Source organism: Narcine bancroftii, chromosome 4 (genome assembly GCF_036971445.1).
Source record: "Narcine bancroftii isolate sNarBan1 chromosome 4, sNarBan1.hap1, whole genome shotgun sequence".
NCBI classification, from domain to species: domain Eukaryota; kingdom Metazoa; phylum Chordata; class Chondrichthyes; order Torpediniformes; family Narcinidae; genus Narcine; species Narcine bancroftii.
In genome coordinates this window covers 273652532-273669141 of record NC_091472.1, presented here as the reverse complement: position 1 = coordinate 273669141, position 16610 = coordinate 273652532, and the positions used below count along the sequence as shown (strand labels likewise).

Here is a 16610-nt window from a genome sequence, read left to right as displayed (position 1 = left end):
ACTAACTTCTTGTCGTATTGCACTGATCATCTCACAACCTTGTAGACTTAAGAGACCAAGGACCAAGTTTAAACATCTTGAATTGGGATAATGTACGCACATATTTTTCTCATACTCAATTAATCTTATATTCAAAATTCTAACCCAAGGATAGTTTTATTTAAATATATTGATATTGCATAAAGGTAAATTTTAAGTATATTTTAAGGGACATGAACCAAATCTACCTTCTTCAACTTTTCAATCTAATTGATGAGATTAGAAAGTGTCCAGATTTTTTTTCTGTCATCAAAACATACTGGTCTTCCAAAAAAAACAACATTGGAATTGCAGCTATCTCTACTTTCACATTATCAGTGATAATTATAGCCCATCCATGATTTAGTGTAAAAAATGGTTCTGATTTTTTGTTTTGTTTTTTATTGCTTATTAAACCTACTACCCGTTGTTTAAATACATCTTATGCTTCAAGTCTTTAAACACAATCTGTGACTCATATTCAATTGTGGGATTATTCTTCTACTCATTAATGGCTGCATTTTAAGTGCTCTGAAAATGGCAAATAGTTATAAGTTGAAGATTTTTTTGCTGGTTTGGAGCCTTGTGGATGTGCAATGTGGACATTAAATTATTCCTATTTGGTGGTATTTGAGAAGTGACTGACCCAACCTGAAGCAGCTAAATAGTATTTGTGTTCCATATGCCATATAGTTACTAAATGAGTATGGTAATCACAAACATGTCACAGATTGAGCTGGAGTGAGCCAAGAAGCTGAGTGACATGGCAATAATGAATGATAGCACCAGATTCAGTGTCAATCTTCACAATCTGTGCAGCATTATAGTTTACAAGGGAAATATACAGAGGCATAACTCCAGCACTTATTTTTACATTTTGGCTGAGAATGTTGTGTTTCCTTTTAATTATTATGCTTGCCTGCACTTTTTTGACTAGTGGGTATATCATGCAGCAATATGTTCCTTCTCTAATCTTGTCAGCGACGAGTTTTTGCACCAGTTTTGCACCTTAATCTACTTGCTTGGGCATCATTGATGGAATCAAAGATCAGCTCTTTTTATTGGGTACCATGCAGTACCATGAAAGAACATTTTTATTTTGAAATCATTTTACTTTTACTTGTTTCATTTTCCATTATATTTTGTTCAATGTAAGTATTTATCAATTAAGTGTACATAATTTACATTTCTCTCCATAAACAAAGTCATGCGATATCTATCACTTGCAGACATACATTTTCATTGTCTGCTGAGAAGTATTTCACATTGAAATTGGACAATCGATGCATGTACTAAATGCAGAATGTGATGTTTGTAGGTTGAAATCTGAGTCTGTAATTTCAAATGAAGTTCAGAAAGAATTTAACTTGCATATGTTGTATTGCATGTTTAATGCATGCAGCAGAAGATGACAAAAGAGCAAAGGAAAGAGAATTTGAGGTGGGTCATATGGATTCTTGAGCCTTCTCTGCCATTCACAAAAATCATAATAGATCTAGGCCTTTACCTCCAGAGTTTATTACTTGTTCTCTATAATCTATGACTATTTTATTCTTCTTTTCTTTGGCTTGGCTTCACGGATGAAGATTTATGGAGGGGTAATGTCCATGTCAGCTGCAGGCTCGTTTGTGGCTGACAAGTCCGATGCGGGACAGGCAGACACAGTTGCAGCGGTTGCAAGGGAAAATTGGTTGGTTGCGGTTGGGTGTTGGGTTTTTCCTCCTTTGTCTTTTGTCAGTGAGGTGGGCTCTGTGGTCTTCTTCAAAGGAGGTTGCTGCCCGCCAAACTGTGAGGCGGAAAGATGCACGGTTTGAGGCGATATCAGCCCACTGGCAGTGGTCAATGTGGCAGGCACCAAGAGATTTCTTTAGGCAGTCCTTGTACCTCTTCTTTGCTGCACCTCTGTCTCGGTGGCCAGTGGAGAGCTCGCCATATAACACAATCTTGGGAAGGCGATGGTCCTCCATTCTGGAGACGTGACCTACCCAGCGCAGTTGGATCTTCAGCAGCGTGGATTCGATGCTGTCGGCCTCTGCCATCTCAAGTACTTCGATGTTGGAGATGAAGTCGCTCCAATGAATGTTGAGGATGGAGCGGAGACAACGCTGGTGGAAGCGTTCTAGGAGCCATAGGTGATGCCGGTAGAGGACCCATGATTTGGAGCCGAACAGGAGTGTAGGTATGACAACGGCTCTGTATACGCTAATCTTTGTGAGGCTTTTCAGTTGGTTGTTTTTCCAGACTAAACTATTTTATAATTGTCTATCAAATAACCACCTTCACAGCTCTCGAAAGTAGAGAATTCTAAAAATTTATGACACTGCTAAAAGAAATCCTTCCAATTTCAAATGCCTCCACATCAAGATTCCTTCATGATGGGAAATATCCTCTCAGGATTGATCCTGTAAAATATCTCAAATCCAATCTTTTGTTAACATCACATTCATTCTTCTGAACTCCTCTAACTATGGGCCCAATCTGATCAACCCTATCTCCAAAAGAAACCCTTATATCCTTGGAATCAACCTAGTGAAATATCTCTGAACTGCTTCCCATGTAAATGGGTGCTACCTTAACTCAGGATACCAAAGCAGTCTGCAGTGCTCCAGGTGCAGTATCATCCACACCCAGAAGAATGACCTTTCTACTTTTATACTCAAGTCTCTTTAGGCAGCTCAGACAGCGTAGCAGTGAGCTCAATGCTATTACAGCACCATATGACCTGGGTTCAAATCCAGAAATGTCTAAGGAGTTTATACATTATCCCCATGACCTGTATGGGTTTTCTTTTGGTATTCCTGTTTCCTCCCACCATCCAAATCATACAGGTTTGGTAGGTTCATTAATTGGGCTGCACAGATTTCAAGGACCCAAAAGGATGTTGTACCGTGCTGTCGTTAAACTTAACATTTTAAGAAATGAAAAGCCAATATTAAGACTTAAGATTCAAGATTCAATTTATTGTCAGGTAATAAAGACAGTGCAATATTACACAATTTATTTTGTTACCGAATGTCTATGAACTCCAGCGGTCCTGCAGCCACACAGAGTCCAGACCAACCCTCCGACATGATCAGGAACCCTTCAACACCCTCAGCACCATCTCTCATCCTAGATCCAATACCTGGTACCCTTTCAACCAGTAGTATGCCAGTCTCCAGCAGTCCACAGTTCGATGTGAATCTATCCACCAGTCGCCAATAGCCCACAGCCTTCATATGTTCTTTGCCTTGAGTTTATTTTAATAATTAATTGCTCTATCTGCAAGCTAAATTTCTCAACTTCATGTTCAAGGACCCATTGACACATTAGTATGTCAATATTCTATAGGCTCTCTGCTTTTAAACAATATTTTGTTTTATATTCTTGACACCAGCAGAGATTACCATTTTCCCACATTATTATGAAATCTGCTAAATTTCTCCCACTCAATTCACCCTTCTGTATGCTTTTTGAAAGCTCCCTTCATCCTCCTCACTACTTGCCTTCCCACCTATCTTTGCACCAACAAAAACATAGCTGGCTCTTAACGTTAACTTCTATTCGGATATATCCCCAACAGCAGTGTCTACATTATTACCAGATAGTTCGGACAAGAAAGAAGTAATTCATCGTTGCCCTTGACAAATAAATCAACTTGATCTCCTATAAATCTTTTAAATAATACTTCTTGGTCAGCAATAATTTTGTCAGTAATGTTACAAATAAAAGTGGCACACCATATTACGAACATTTTGGGACAAACAGAGTACATCACTATTTTTATGAAAATATGAATTAGGTTTTGTGAACTTGTATTCTACGATATAATTCTCTGATATAGAAATAGTTTAAGATACAATACTGCAAGTCATCATTCTCATGCTTTTGTTTATTATAATAAAAAATTAGCTTTCGAATGCAAATGCTTGGTAGAAGAATAAATTGGTGGCTTTGAGAGTATCTTTCCATCACTGCTTCAACCTTCTCTGGAGGGTGACTTTCACTAGATTTAACTGTCTTACATTTGACAGGTAAAGATAAATTGATCAGTCAGAGCGGTGAATACTTGCCTTCAAAATGCCAAAATAACTAAGATCTGACGAATAATTGCCTTTTCAGAGGTTTATGGGTGAATATATAGAGTGTTCTTCGATGCAGCAAATAAGTTGGGAAGGGCAGAGTAAGAGAAAGTACAACTCTCAAATTGCACTGGTGGTTTACCAGTTGATAGGCCCAATCCAGCAATTGCTCTTCAAAATAAATCATGTTTTGATCTCTTTGGAAATAAATATTAGTTCCTCCTTAAAATTCACCTACAGTCAAAGCTCACCTGAGAACTTGGTCATTATCTGAGAACCTACAGTGATTCAAGTCATGTCGAGTTAAGATTATTATCATCTGATGGTAAAAGTACAACCCGACGAAACAGTGTTTTCCTGTCCCTGTTGCAAATCACACAGACACATAACCAGACATAACACATATTCAGACTAACAATACATATGCATGACAAATATTAATCTATACAAACAAATAAATAAATATTATTTCATATAAGCACCTCAGATGGTTAGTGTGAGTGGTTCCTTTGGTCATTCAGCATTCTTACTGCCCATGGGAAGAAGCTGTCCCTCAGCCTGGTGGTACTGGTTCTGATACTCCTGGATCTCTTTCCTGATTAAAGCAGCTGAAAGATGCTGTGTGCAGGATAGAATGATTTTTCAAGCCCTCTTCAGACAACAATCCTGATAGATCACATTAATGAGGGGGAGGGAGATTCTATTGCTCCTTTCTGCTACTCTTATGGCCCTGTGGATTGATCAATCCATTTCTCAGCAGCAACCTTACCACACTGTGATGCAACTGGCCAGGACGCTCTCAATAGAGCTCCTATAGAAAGTTGACATAATGGTGGGCCAGAAGCCTTATCCTCTTCAGTCTTCTCAGGAAGTGCATTTGCTGTTGCAGCTTCCTGAAAAGTGAGGAGATGTTGAGTGTCCATGATAGGTTAGTAGTTAAGTCAACTCCAAGGATCTTGTTGCTTTCAACTCTCTTTACAACAGAGTTGTTGATAGAGTGTAGTGGAGGTTAGTCATTCCTTGTCCTCCTGAAGTCCACAATCATCTCCCTTGTCATGTACACGTATAGACTCAGGTTGTTACTTTCACACCATTTCCTAAGATTTTCCATCTCTTCTCTGTAGTGTGACTTATCATTGTTGCTGATGAGACCAACTACTGTTAAGACATCTGCAAATTATGACACTTTTGGAGCTGGATCTGGCAATACAGTCATGGGTCAGTAGCGTGAATAAGGGCAAGTTGAGCACACAGCCCTGAGGTGCACCAGAACTCAGCACGATGGTGCTCAAACAGACAGACTATGGTCTTTCTGTTAGGAAGTTCAGAATCCAGTTAAAGAGAGGCATATTGAATCCAAGTGATGACAAACTTCTCCACTAGCCCCTGGGGAATGATCGTATTCACTTTCATTCAGTTTAATGAGGTTTCATTAAACTATAATACTATAATACTAAAAATACTACAGTATAATCGATGCAAGCTTTCTTGGATTTATATTTCTATGGCTGTATTCCCATTTTTTTCTCTAAATATTTGTAGCAGATAAAGACTTTGACATACTATGTGGGCATGTTATCAAATGCTATTGCAAAATTTGGTTTAAGTGAATATTCATTTATAATGCTAAAATACAGAGTAGTTGACCAAAAGAGTGGCCATACGCCACTGAATTATATACTTAAATTTGAATCTGATCTTTTCCCCATACTACAGGACTGATCAGGAAAGCCATGAAAACTTTGAGCTGCGCAAAACAAATCTGGTCCCTTGTCTGCAATTCCTTTCATCTATCAGACTACTATTTCATGATGATCTTTACAGTTCTTTGTCACCCTGTGTTAAACCTCTGAATACAAAATCTCTCCTCAGCTTAAACAGGGCGGCAGAGTTAGTGTGGTGATTAGCACAAAGCACTTACAGCTCCAGTTACTGGGGTTCATATCCAGTGCTATCTGTTAGGAGTTTGTATGAGTTTCCTCCTAGTGCTCTGGTTTTCTTCCACATTTCAAAAATGTACTAAGGGTTTATATCAATTGGATGTATTTGTGTGGTAGAGGCTCGTGAACCTAAAGGACTTGTTACTTTGCTGTATGTCTAAATTAAAATATTGATTTAACCTTCACTGGTTCTTGTATTAGAGACATCTAATACATCTAGAGCTCATCTGTAATTAAAAGCTTAATGCATGTAACTGTGTACTCCCAAATTTACCATGCCAACCCAACAAAAAGGACAAATTATGATATTTTTCCCAAAAAAATCTAATTAGTAACTTGAAGGGAAGTTTATATGCATCCTTCATGATTAGAGCAGATAGGTAAAATACTAAACAGTTTAAAGTCTAGGAATATCATTATTTTCATTTTTATTAACCCATTGTCCCTCTTTACCAATGCTTTTCCTAATTTTCAAAATTAGAAGAAAATTACTGTTTGGATAATTTGGGATTTTACAGTTTAATCCTCAATACTTAGTGGTTTATTTCTTTAGAATAGTATAAAATGTTCTGGCCTCAATAAAATTGATGTAAGTGAGCAGTACTAAAATGTTTCTTAAATTAAAGAAAGATCATGGTGCAAAATAGCAGGAGCAAAAAAAAAGAGGAAATTCATGATGGTCACTGCACTGATTTCTGAGATGAGCAGCTCATCTGGTCAGAAAAAGTTGAGTTGATTTGTCCTAAATTCACAGGTTGTTTGAGTTGTGATAGTTAGGTGGATTTAACTTCTCAATATTGTCTGGATTTCCATACTGCCAAGGGCCTGGATGTGACAGAACTTTTTAGTGTAGCCAGAAAAGTTTTCTCAAGCTGTTGTAGATGACCCTACAAGAGAGGGAACATCAACTGATATCTTGTAGGAAAAAGAAGCAGGGCATGTCACTGGGGCAGGATTTTGGGACCAGTGACCAAAATTCTATTAGTTTTACAATGATTATGGAAAATATATGACTGGTTCCCAATGTAAAGACCTAAACTGGGGCAAGAATAATTTAAATGACATTTGACAGGAACTGAAATTGATTAGGAAAGGTGATTGGCAAATAAAAAGGGAAAATGACAAATGGAGGCTGTAATGAGAGAATGCTAGAGATCCTCCTGACCTCTAGAGTGAGTCAGAGATTAGTTTATTGCAGTTCTTGGTTGGTTTAAAGATGGATACCTCCACATGGTCATGAGTGAGTTGTTTTCTTTTTAAAAAATATATTTTTATTTAGTTTAAAATATAATAAATTATTCAATTGTATACAAGTAAATACATAAAGAAGGGAGAAAAAGAGTAAATAAGAAAATATGCATAACTACACTTACATTTAATAACTCAATCTAGTAATAAATATAATGTATGCAACCATGTCAGACCCATTTATTAGACTGTTATATTAAAATAATAAAGATTAAAAAAAACATAAAAACTAATGGACCAAATTTAGCAAATCTATCCCATCCCTCTAATCAGTTACTTTTTTTTATAATGAAGAATAAAAATCAATAATGATGTGGAATCACTGGTGACCCCTGGAGAACAGACAAAGAATTACCCGAACATATAGTAATTATAGATTCTTCCAATTTTTTTTTTTAATTCTAAGAATGGGCTCTATAATTTCATAAATAGAAACTTTCTATCTTTAATATTATCTCTGATTTTCTCTAAACTTAAATAGAACATTGCATCTTATAGCAAATGCATATGAGTAGGGGATGAATTTCCTTTCCATTTCAATTACAAAGCTCGTCTGGGTCTCAATGTAGTCATATTGTGGGCTTTTTTCCTGAGGTGTTGATAGAGGTTCATCTGAGTCATGAGAAAAACCAAACAGAGCAATTAATGGGCAGGTTTCCAAGTTAATCTTGTTGATAGATTTTGAAAAATCTATTTCCAAAATCTCTCTAAATTTGGGCATTCCCACAATATATGAATCAGAGAGGCTTCAAAAATTTTATATTTCTCACAAAAAGGATCAATATCTGCATAGAAATTGGATAATTTAAGTTTAAACATACAAGTTCTATGCACCACTGTATTGGGAAGAATTGTGGCTATCATGTGACAGCACTGCCCCCTACCTAGTCTGAGGACACACCAGCTGTCAATCAAGGTTTGGTTCCAGCCTACCCATTAGTGCACACCTTGCTGTTGATCTCTGTAAATTATCTGGACTGGACTCTCCAGGTTACCTATACTTGGCTGTTGTAATTGAATTAACCCTCATGGCACTGAGTTATTCGCACCTGCTAATGAGCTGGGCTGGAACCTCCAGCACTATAAAGGTGCCATTTGTTCTTTGTTCTTTCTCTTTGTCAGCTTGCGACCATCATTCTTCACTCCAGACCTAGAAATGTGGAAGGGTGTTAGAGAAATTGTTGGTAAGATGTGCACTGTTAAAAGGGTTTGAAGCATTTAATTAGTGTCCCTTGTAGCATAGAACTATGTCTGCACTGAGTTCAGGGATGGTGGGGCATTGTAGTGATTTTTCCTTGATCATTATATGTACCAGTTCATTGTGTGTGTGTGTGTGTGTGTGTGTGTGTGTGTGTGTGTGTGTGTGTGTGTGTGTGTGTGTGTGTGTGTGTGTGTGTGTGTGTGTGTGTGTGTGTATTTTGTTCCCATGCTATTTTACCCACATTCGTTATTAATTGTCTGCTATTTCTTTCTGACCTGCTGTAAACTTTGTGTGTGTGCTTCATCAGTTACCATTTCCCACACATGCCTTCTGTAAATAATATCCTTCCGCATCAAATCTGTGTTCAGAGTCCTTGCCTTTGAGACCTCCAAAACATGTTTCCTCATTCACAACAACCACCTTAAATTGTAATAAATAATGTCTTGCACTAAATGGAATCATTAATCAAGCTAAGAGTATTGTTACTACGAGTATTTATTCATCTGAAAATGTTATATTCAAGTCTCTTTCTCAATCTCTTTTGATCCCAGCCATTGGGACTGAATTTAAGACCAATAAATTATTATAACTATTTGCTATTAACCCACCAAGAAAATAAAATTGTATATTTAAAAAAAAAACAAATTAAGGGTCTTAGAATTAGGAATTTGCAGAAAATCCACAAGCTTAGACTGCACAAAATACCTAACATGTTAATATCTAAAAATGTGCTTATTGATGCGCCAACCAGACTTTCCAATCTCCTCCCCCGCCCCCTCCCGCGGCCAGTTACCCCGTGGCCTCCGGTCTCGCCCTGTCGGCGCCATCAGGCCTCGCACCAACGCCACGGCTCCACCCAAATACCCCGTTGGTGCAGGCCGATCCTGGCTGCGGCCCGGTGGGCTGCGGGTCGCCCGCTTTCCCTGGACTGCGCGGCTGAGGAAGGTCCCGGCACCGTCACCAAAAAAAAAGAAAAAGAAAAAAAAATGTGCTTATTGAAAAGTTTAAATTTGGTTGATAATTGTTCAAAGGAGGAAATATTATTTCAAATAAAAGGATTCTTGAAACTTTGAAAACATTTGAAAACATTTTTTAAGCCATTCCTTGAAACCTGCATCCAAAATAGAGAGAGTGCAGAGAAGGTTCACGAGAATATTGACAGGATTTCAGGGTCTGAGTTACGGGGAAAGGTTGTGCAGACTGGGGCTTTTTTCTCTGGAGCATAGAAGATTGAGAGGGGACTTGATAGAGGTGTTTAAGATTTTAAAAGGGACAGACAGAGTAAATGTGGATAGGCTTTTTCAATTAAGAAAAGGGGAGATTCAAACTAGAGGACATGGTTTAAGATTGAAGGGGGAAAATTATAAGGGGAACATGAGGGGAAATTTCTTTACGCAGAGGGTGGTGGGGATGTGGAATGAGCTTCCGGCAGATGTGGTCGAGGCGGGATCATTGGTTACATTTAAGGAAAGACTTGATCGTTATATGGATAGGAGGGGACTAGAGGGGTATGGACCGGGTGCTGGTCAGTGGGACTAGGAGGGTGGGGATTTGCTACGGCATGGACTAATAGGGCCGAACTGGCCTGTTCTGTGCTGTAAGTGGTTATATGGTTATATGGTTAACAAAGATGGTTGATGAATTCTATAGCTAATAAAATATAATTGTTTTAAAAGACCCTAAGTTTCTTTATTATGATAAAAGAAACATCACATGTACCAGGAGTGGAATAAACATCAGGAGTGTGCAGAGTGTGTATCAGTCAAAATCAGCAGAGATATGGAGAGTGTAAAGGCTCCTGATGGAGTAAATGGACTGGATATTTTGACCACGAGTGGAGGTTGTCAAACAAAGATTCATGTTGTACTTGCAAGTAATTGAACTCGATAGCAAACCTGATACATGAAAGATTGCACTGCTGCTTACAAGGGCGGGACCTCAAGCACTAGAGTTTTTCAATGTATTTGTTTTTACTGAGGCACACAAGGGCAAATTCGATAAGATTATCAGGATGATTGATGAACACTATTCACCAAAGAAAAATGAAACATTTGAGAGGTACTCATTTTACTCATGCACCCAGCTGTAGAGAGAGAGAGAGCTTTGATTTTTTTTTAACGGACTTGAAATTAAAAGTAAGAACATGCAATTTTTGATCACTGCTTGATTCAACAATCTGTAATCAAATTGTATTCAAGATTATTGATAAGAAAGTGAGAGAAAGGTTGCTGTGAGAGACAGAGCTTTTCTTAGCTGAAGGAGTGAAGATATGTGTCACCATGAATTAGCTCTGCAGCATGCAAAAATGTTTGGTGTGAGTGCAAAAGCCAGTGAAAGCGAAGGCATAGATGTAGCCACAGTGTCTATCCACACACATAAACAAAAATCTAAGATCCTTCAAGGTCAGAATAGAAGATGATCAAATACTTAGAAGGAATCCAAAGAGCCTGCTGAAAACATAAACAACACTGCAGGAACAGACAAATGTAGAAGATCCAGCCTGCACAGCAACAGAAGAAACACCACCAATGCTAGACAGTAGTGGACCAGCAGAGCCGGCACAAGCAACTGTGTTAAAAAGATCCACACAAGTCATCAAAGCACCTGACAGACTGAATCTCTAAAAGAAAAAGCACTGCACACTTAAAAAGTTTGTGCTGCTAATGTGTTTATGTTTATGTTTGTGTTGAACTTTAAATTGAAATGAATACTGTATTAATGTGTCATGTTGTTATTAAATATCTCAAGGAATGATAGAGTGCTAGAGATCCTCCCGATCACTAGAGGGAGTCATAGACTGGTTTGTTGCAGTTCTCGGTTGGTTTCAAGATATGAGTTCTATAGCTAATAAAGTATAGTTTAAAAACAAACAAGTTTATTTATAACAATAAAATAAACATCACAGAGACTTTGATAAATGAGATGGGGCATGTTCAGGGAGAATGCATTCCTGTTAGAGTGGAGGGAGAAACCGGCAGGATGAGGGAATACTGGTTAATGAGGGATATTGTGGCTCTAGTCAGGAAAGAAAAGGAAGCAAATTCAAGATTCTCGATTCAAGATTCCTTATTTCAGATGGCTTTATTGTAAAGAAATAGACCTGTAAATGTAAGATTACACAAAATTGCCATCTTCCTGCCACAAGGCAGACAAAGAGTTGCCATTAGTGTCACCCAGTGCCCCTTACAGTATAAAGGAAAAAGAAGCAGAAGGGAGTCTCTTCAGAGACACTAGGGGCCATAGATTCACGTGCAACACTCTTGCGGCCTCTGCAGCCGCACAGCCTCCTGTTTGATTAATCGGCAACCTGAGCTTCATCTCCAAACCTCTGACACAATCAGGAAGCCTTCTTGCACTCACCACCCTCCAGAATCCTAGTTCTAATACCTTGTTCCCATGAGCCAGTCTCCAGCTGCCTAAGCCCTTGCAGGTCCCCCAATGGCAATTCACCTGCAGCCTATGTGGGTTGCTCAGCCATTCAGCTCTTCACTGTTCCGCTGCCATGATCATCATCCTGTAGAGTCATCTCCTCTGCTTCTCCTCATTGGGGTGTGTTTTGTTTTTGGTGTCCTGCCCTAGCCCACTGATCGCTGTCGAGCATAGATCCTGCAGTTGCAAGTTTTCACATAAAAATACCATAGGTTCATTTAATACCTGTATGTAGCCATCGGAACTAGGACCAGGTATTTGAACCCTTCAGAGTACCACAGTATTCTACTCTCCAGGTCTGTACAAGCAGCAATGCTGTCCTTAGAGCAGCTCTGGCACTACTACAAATGTTGTGTATAGGCAGCTGGGATCAAGTGAATCCCCTGAATAGTATAATAAGTGCAGGAGTCCAGTTGAGGGAAATCAAGAAAGCAAATAGAAGATATGGGATAGCTTTGCAAATAAGATCAATGAAAATGCTAAGAGATTCCATAAGTATATTAGGAATAAAATAAAAAACCATACAGTGAGAATAAATCACATTAAGAATCATTGTGGTTGCCAGTATTTGCAGCCACTGGAGATTGGTGAAGTCTGAAATAAATATTTCTCTTGTAGATTAACTGCATAGAAGGTCATAGAAGCTAGGTAATGTCTTGAAACACAAAAAAAACTACAAGGTGGATAATTTTCTGCTCAATGGCCAAGTGTCTCCTCAGACATTGTTTGAAACAGGTGAAGAAATTAATGAGGCCCTAGCAGAGATACTATTAACACAGTTAGCCAAGAGCGATATCCTGGAAGACTGGAGGGTGGCCAGTGTTGTGCCTTTATTATGCATGAAGGGTGGTTAGAGAGCCCTTATTTAAGAAGGGCTGCAAGGAAAGACAGGCCTAACAATGGTGACTGGAAAGTTATTGGATGGGATTCTGAGAGGTAGAATATGTCTGTTCTTGGAAGGACAAAGACTCATTAGAGAGAGTCAGCATGGATTTGTGTGTGGGAAAACCCATCTCACAAGTAATTTTTGAAGAGGTGACCAAGTAGATTGGTGAGGGCAGCGGAGTGGGGGCTGGGGGTGTGGCAGGCGAGGTAGATGTTGTTCACATAGACTTCAGCAAGACCTTTTTAAATGTAGCTGGTCTTGAAGGTGAGATCACATGGAATTCAGGATGAGCAAGTTAAATAGATACAAAATTGGCTTTGTGTAAAAGTCAGAGGGTGATGGTAGAGAGTTAGTTTTTCAGATTAGAGGTCCATAACCAGAAATGTACCACAAAGATCAGTGCCGGATGTATTGTTATTTGCAGGAATATTTACAATTTGGATAGGAACATAATTAGCATACTCTCTAATGAGTCCTTGTCTTTCCAAGTTGGTAAATTGATGATGTAAAAGATTGTGAAGAAAGTTATCTGAGAACATAACAGAATCTAGTTCAAATGGGAAACTGTTTGAATTATTACATTTTAGTATGCTAACCTGGACAGGATTTCCACAGTGAATGGCAGGGCTTTGGAGAGTGATGTGAAATCGAGATATTTGGGGCGCAAGTACATAGCTCCCTGAAAGTAATGACACAGGTAGACAGAGCAATGAAGAAGGATGTTTGGAATACTTGCCCTCTTCATTTAAGGCATTGAGTGCAGGACCCTGGATGTCATGCTACAACTGTACATGGGATTGTTGAAACACCACTTGGTACATTGTCTACAGTTCTGATATCCTAGGAATAGGAAAATGTTATAAAATTGGAAAGGATACAGAAAAAGATTCACAAGGATGTTACTGAGACTGGAAGGCTGAGTTAGAAGGAATGAGTGGAAGGCAGGAGCATTTTCCCTGGACCCTTGGAGGATGAGAGATGACTTTAGAGAGTTATAGGAAATTATCAGGATCTTAGATAAGGTCAATAGTCACAATATTTTTTTTCCTCTGGAGGAGGATAGCCTAAAACTAGAGAGCATAGATTTAATTTCAGAGGAGAAGATTTGATAGGAATTGGAGGGATAAACTTTTTATGCAGTGTTTGAGGGTACACGCCAGAGAAAGTGGCAAAAAGAGGTATAATTACACTGTTTAAAAGTCTTTTTGGTAAGTACATGCATCACAAAGGTTTAAAGGGATATGGGCAGTGATGAGTTGGGCTGAAGAGACTATTTCTATGCTGTATAGCTCTGTCACTCTATCTTATTGAAATAAAGTAAAATCCCTGGAATCGATCACCTATGGGATTGGTAGATGCTGGTTAAGTGAATTTTCTGGTTGCTTGAGATTGTGTGTTGCTTGATTGCTGACAAACGACGAGCCAAGCAAATTTTAAACTTCCATTATTTTACCTATTTATTTTCCACTTTTTTTGCTGATTTCTCAAAGCTGCTGATTGCTTGAATTCTGGATAACAGGGGTTTTACTGTATATAAGATTCTGAGTGGTCTTGGTAGTCCAAACATGTAGAAGATATTTTCATTTGTGGCCAATTGTTCTGAAATAAAGTTCTACCATAAATTTCTCCCATTGTCAGCATAGACAAGTTAGGCCAAAGGGTGTGTTTCCATGGTGTTGAATTCTATAACTCTCATTAGATGGAATTTGTTCTTCCAAACATTTATGAACATTTGGTATTCTATAGCTCAGAGGGTCAGATGGAGCATTCTACTGAAAATAGCAAACAGTTTTTGAAAATTGCTTTGGGTGGGTCATGAGAGATCAAAAGGTATTTCTATCCCCCTTTAAGTATGTGTCACAATCAGACATTTTTCTGGTGATCATCAAATTTGGAAATAACTGATGGAATATGCAGCAAGCATTAGAGAACACCACTTCATTTACTCCACCATGCTCTCCTACTCCTGCTGGAAGTCCTCTCTAGTTCTCACAAAAGATACTTGAGGGAGGTCTGTTTCTGTTATATGGTTTTCATTTTCATAGATGAATTGTAATTAACCTGGCCATTCTTCAAATATGCTAGTTTGCACCATCTGTTTCATTTGTAAACATCCCTTACTATATTTTTTTTTAATTAAATAAGTCATAAATGATGGAAATTCACATCAGGCTCATCACCATTCAAGTGAGATAAAAATTATGATAACATTTCAGGTAGAAATATTTCATCAGAATTAATTAATTTCAAAGTATTTTTTGTCCTTGTTCCTTAATCTGTTTCAAAGCTTTTCTGTAAGGCCTGGACCGAGGACTGAAACATCTGGTTTGATGAAGTATTCCCTTCAGTTTTCAGCAGATGTGTTTGCCATAAATGTAACAGAGTGCAGTGGAAGTCAAACTTTGACTTGTCTCCTATTATTGCTATATTATGTGACAATCAGGAGAAGGAGAGTGAACAGGTCCTTGGTCAAGCTCAGTTTTCTTTAATTCCTTTCTTGCTGTTGAGTAATGCTGATTTGAGAACACAATGAACTAAGTGTTGACAGTTTAGATGGATTTGTGTATCCTACAATATTTATTCCATTAAACTAAATCACACTGTGCTCTGTTTTTTTTATTGACACAGCTAACAACAATCTCAGGGAATGAATTTCTTCTCCACTCTGATGACGACAGTATACATGACTGGTACCAGGCCATTAGACATGTGATTGACAGACTGGTATGTATAACACTCCAAACTCTATCTTGGAAGAAAATAAAAGGGTTTTTTTTATATTTGTTCAATCTGTCCTACAAGTTGCACAATAAACATTTTAAGATTTTTTGCCAAAAAAATACTTTCCCATATATTTTCTGAACTTCTCAAGCTCTGATCAGCCCTTTGGATATTTTTTTTACTTTTCATTATAGCTCCCTGTGGCATTATTATTCCCTCTTTGCATATTTTCTATCAAATGTCTTGGCATGATGTTTTTAAATTTAAAACAGACCTGAAATGACTCAAGTAGGACATAATGTTCATTTGCAACAGATTGTGATAAATATACTAACTTGTAGCCCACAAATTTAAATGCACACTGACTTTTCCCTATTATAATCACAATCTTGAGTTCAATTTCATTCATGTCAAACTATCTACAAATGAGATTTTTTTTCGTATTTAATACAAGCACATAGGCTGATGCTTGAGCACCACAATTTTTTTAAAACTATGTCAATCTGATGTGAATTTCAAATAATGTTATATACTATTGTCCTTTACATGGACATTTTTATTTGGAATAGGTCTGCAATAAAAATTGATGCAATCATACTCAAAATCATTCCATTGGCTCCATTCTATATACCGTGTGACCACATTTCATCGCATATATAGGTAACAGAATTTAGGAAAATTAACATTCTTACAAGAGAACTAACCTTCTCTTTTCAAGGTTCAGGGTGAAAAGAAAAGACCACCCACATTATAAAATTGTAATCTTGGCAATTTTTCACTTCAAGAAGCATCCCAATTAATTGCAAATCTGTTTGAGGAAAAATCTAATACCAATATGTGAATATCTCTCCAGGAGAACCAATTCCTACAAATTTGCGAATAATTCCCATATCTCAAAACAATTTTTAAGTTTTCTCTTTTATGTGGGCTGACTGGGAAATTGTGGTGATACCACTTGTCACCTCAGTTGAAGGATTTGCCTTTGTTATCATAATTGAATGATGGTGGGAAACTAAAGGAAAAGCCAAATGCTATCATCCATTTACTGGTCTTCATTATTATATAATTAAGAGAAATATACTTCAGGGTAAGGTAGTATAAATATC

At 37.9% G+C, this 16610-nt stretch overlaps 1 protein-coding gene across 22 annotated transcripts in view; it reads left to right on the top strand.

The window, feature by feature from the left end:
- arhgap15 (Rho GTPase activating protein 15) overlaps positions 1 to 16610 on the top strand; it is an 826317-nt gene that overhangs the window by 419667 nt on the left and 390040 nt on the right. For all 22 annotated transcript variants that reach the window (XR_011356680.1, XM_069935033.1, XM_069935042.1 and 19 more), the window contains one exon: positions 15412 to 15507. Coding sequence is in view for 21 of the 22 variants with exons in the window: in XM_069935033.1 (XP_069791134.1) it covers positions 15412 to 15507 (96 nt within the window). In the remaining variant the exon portion in view is untranslated. The remainder of the gene's footprint in view (positions 1 to 15411; positions 15508 to 16610) is intronic.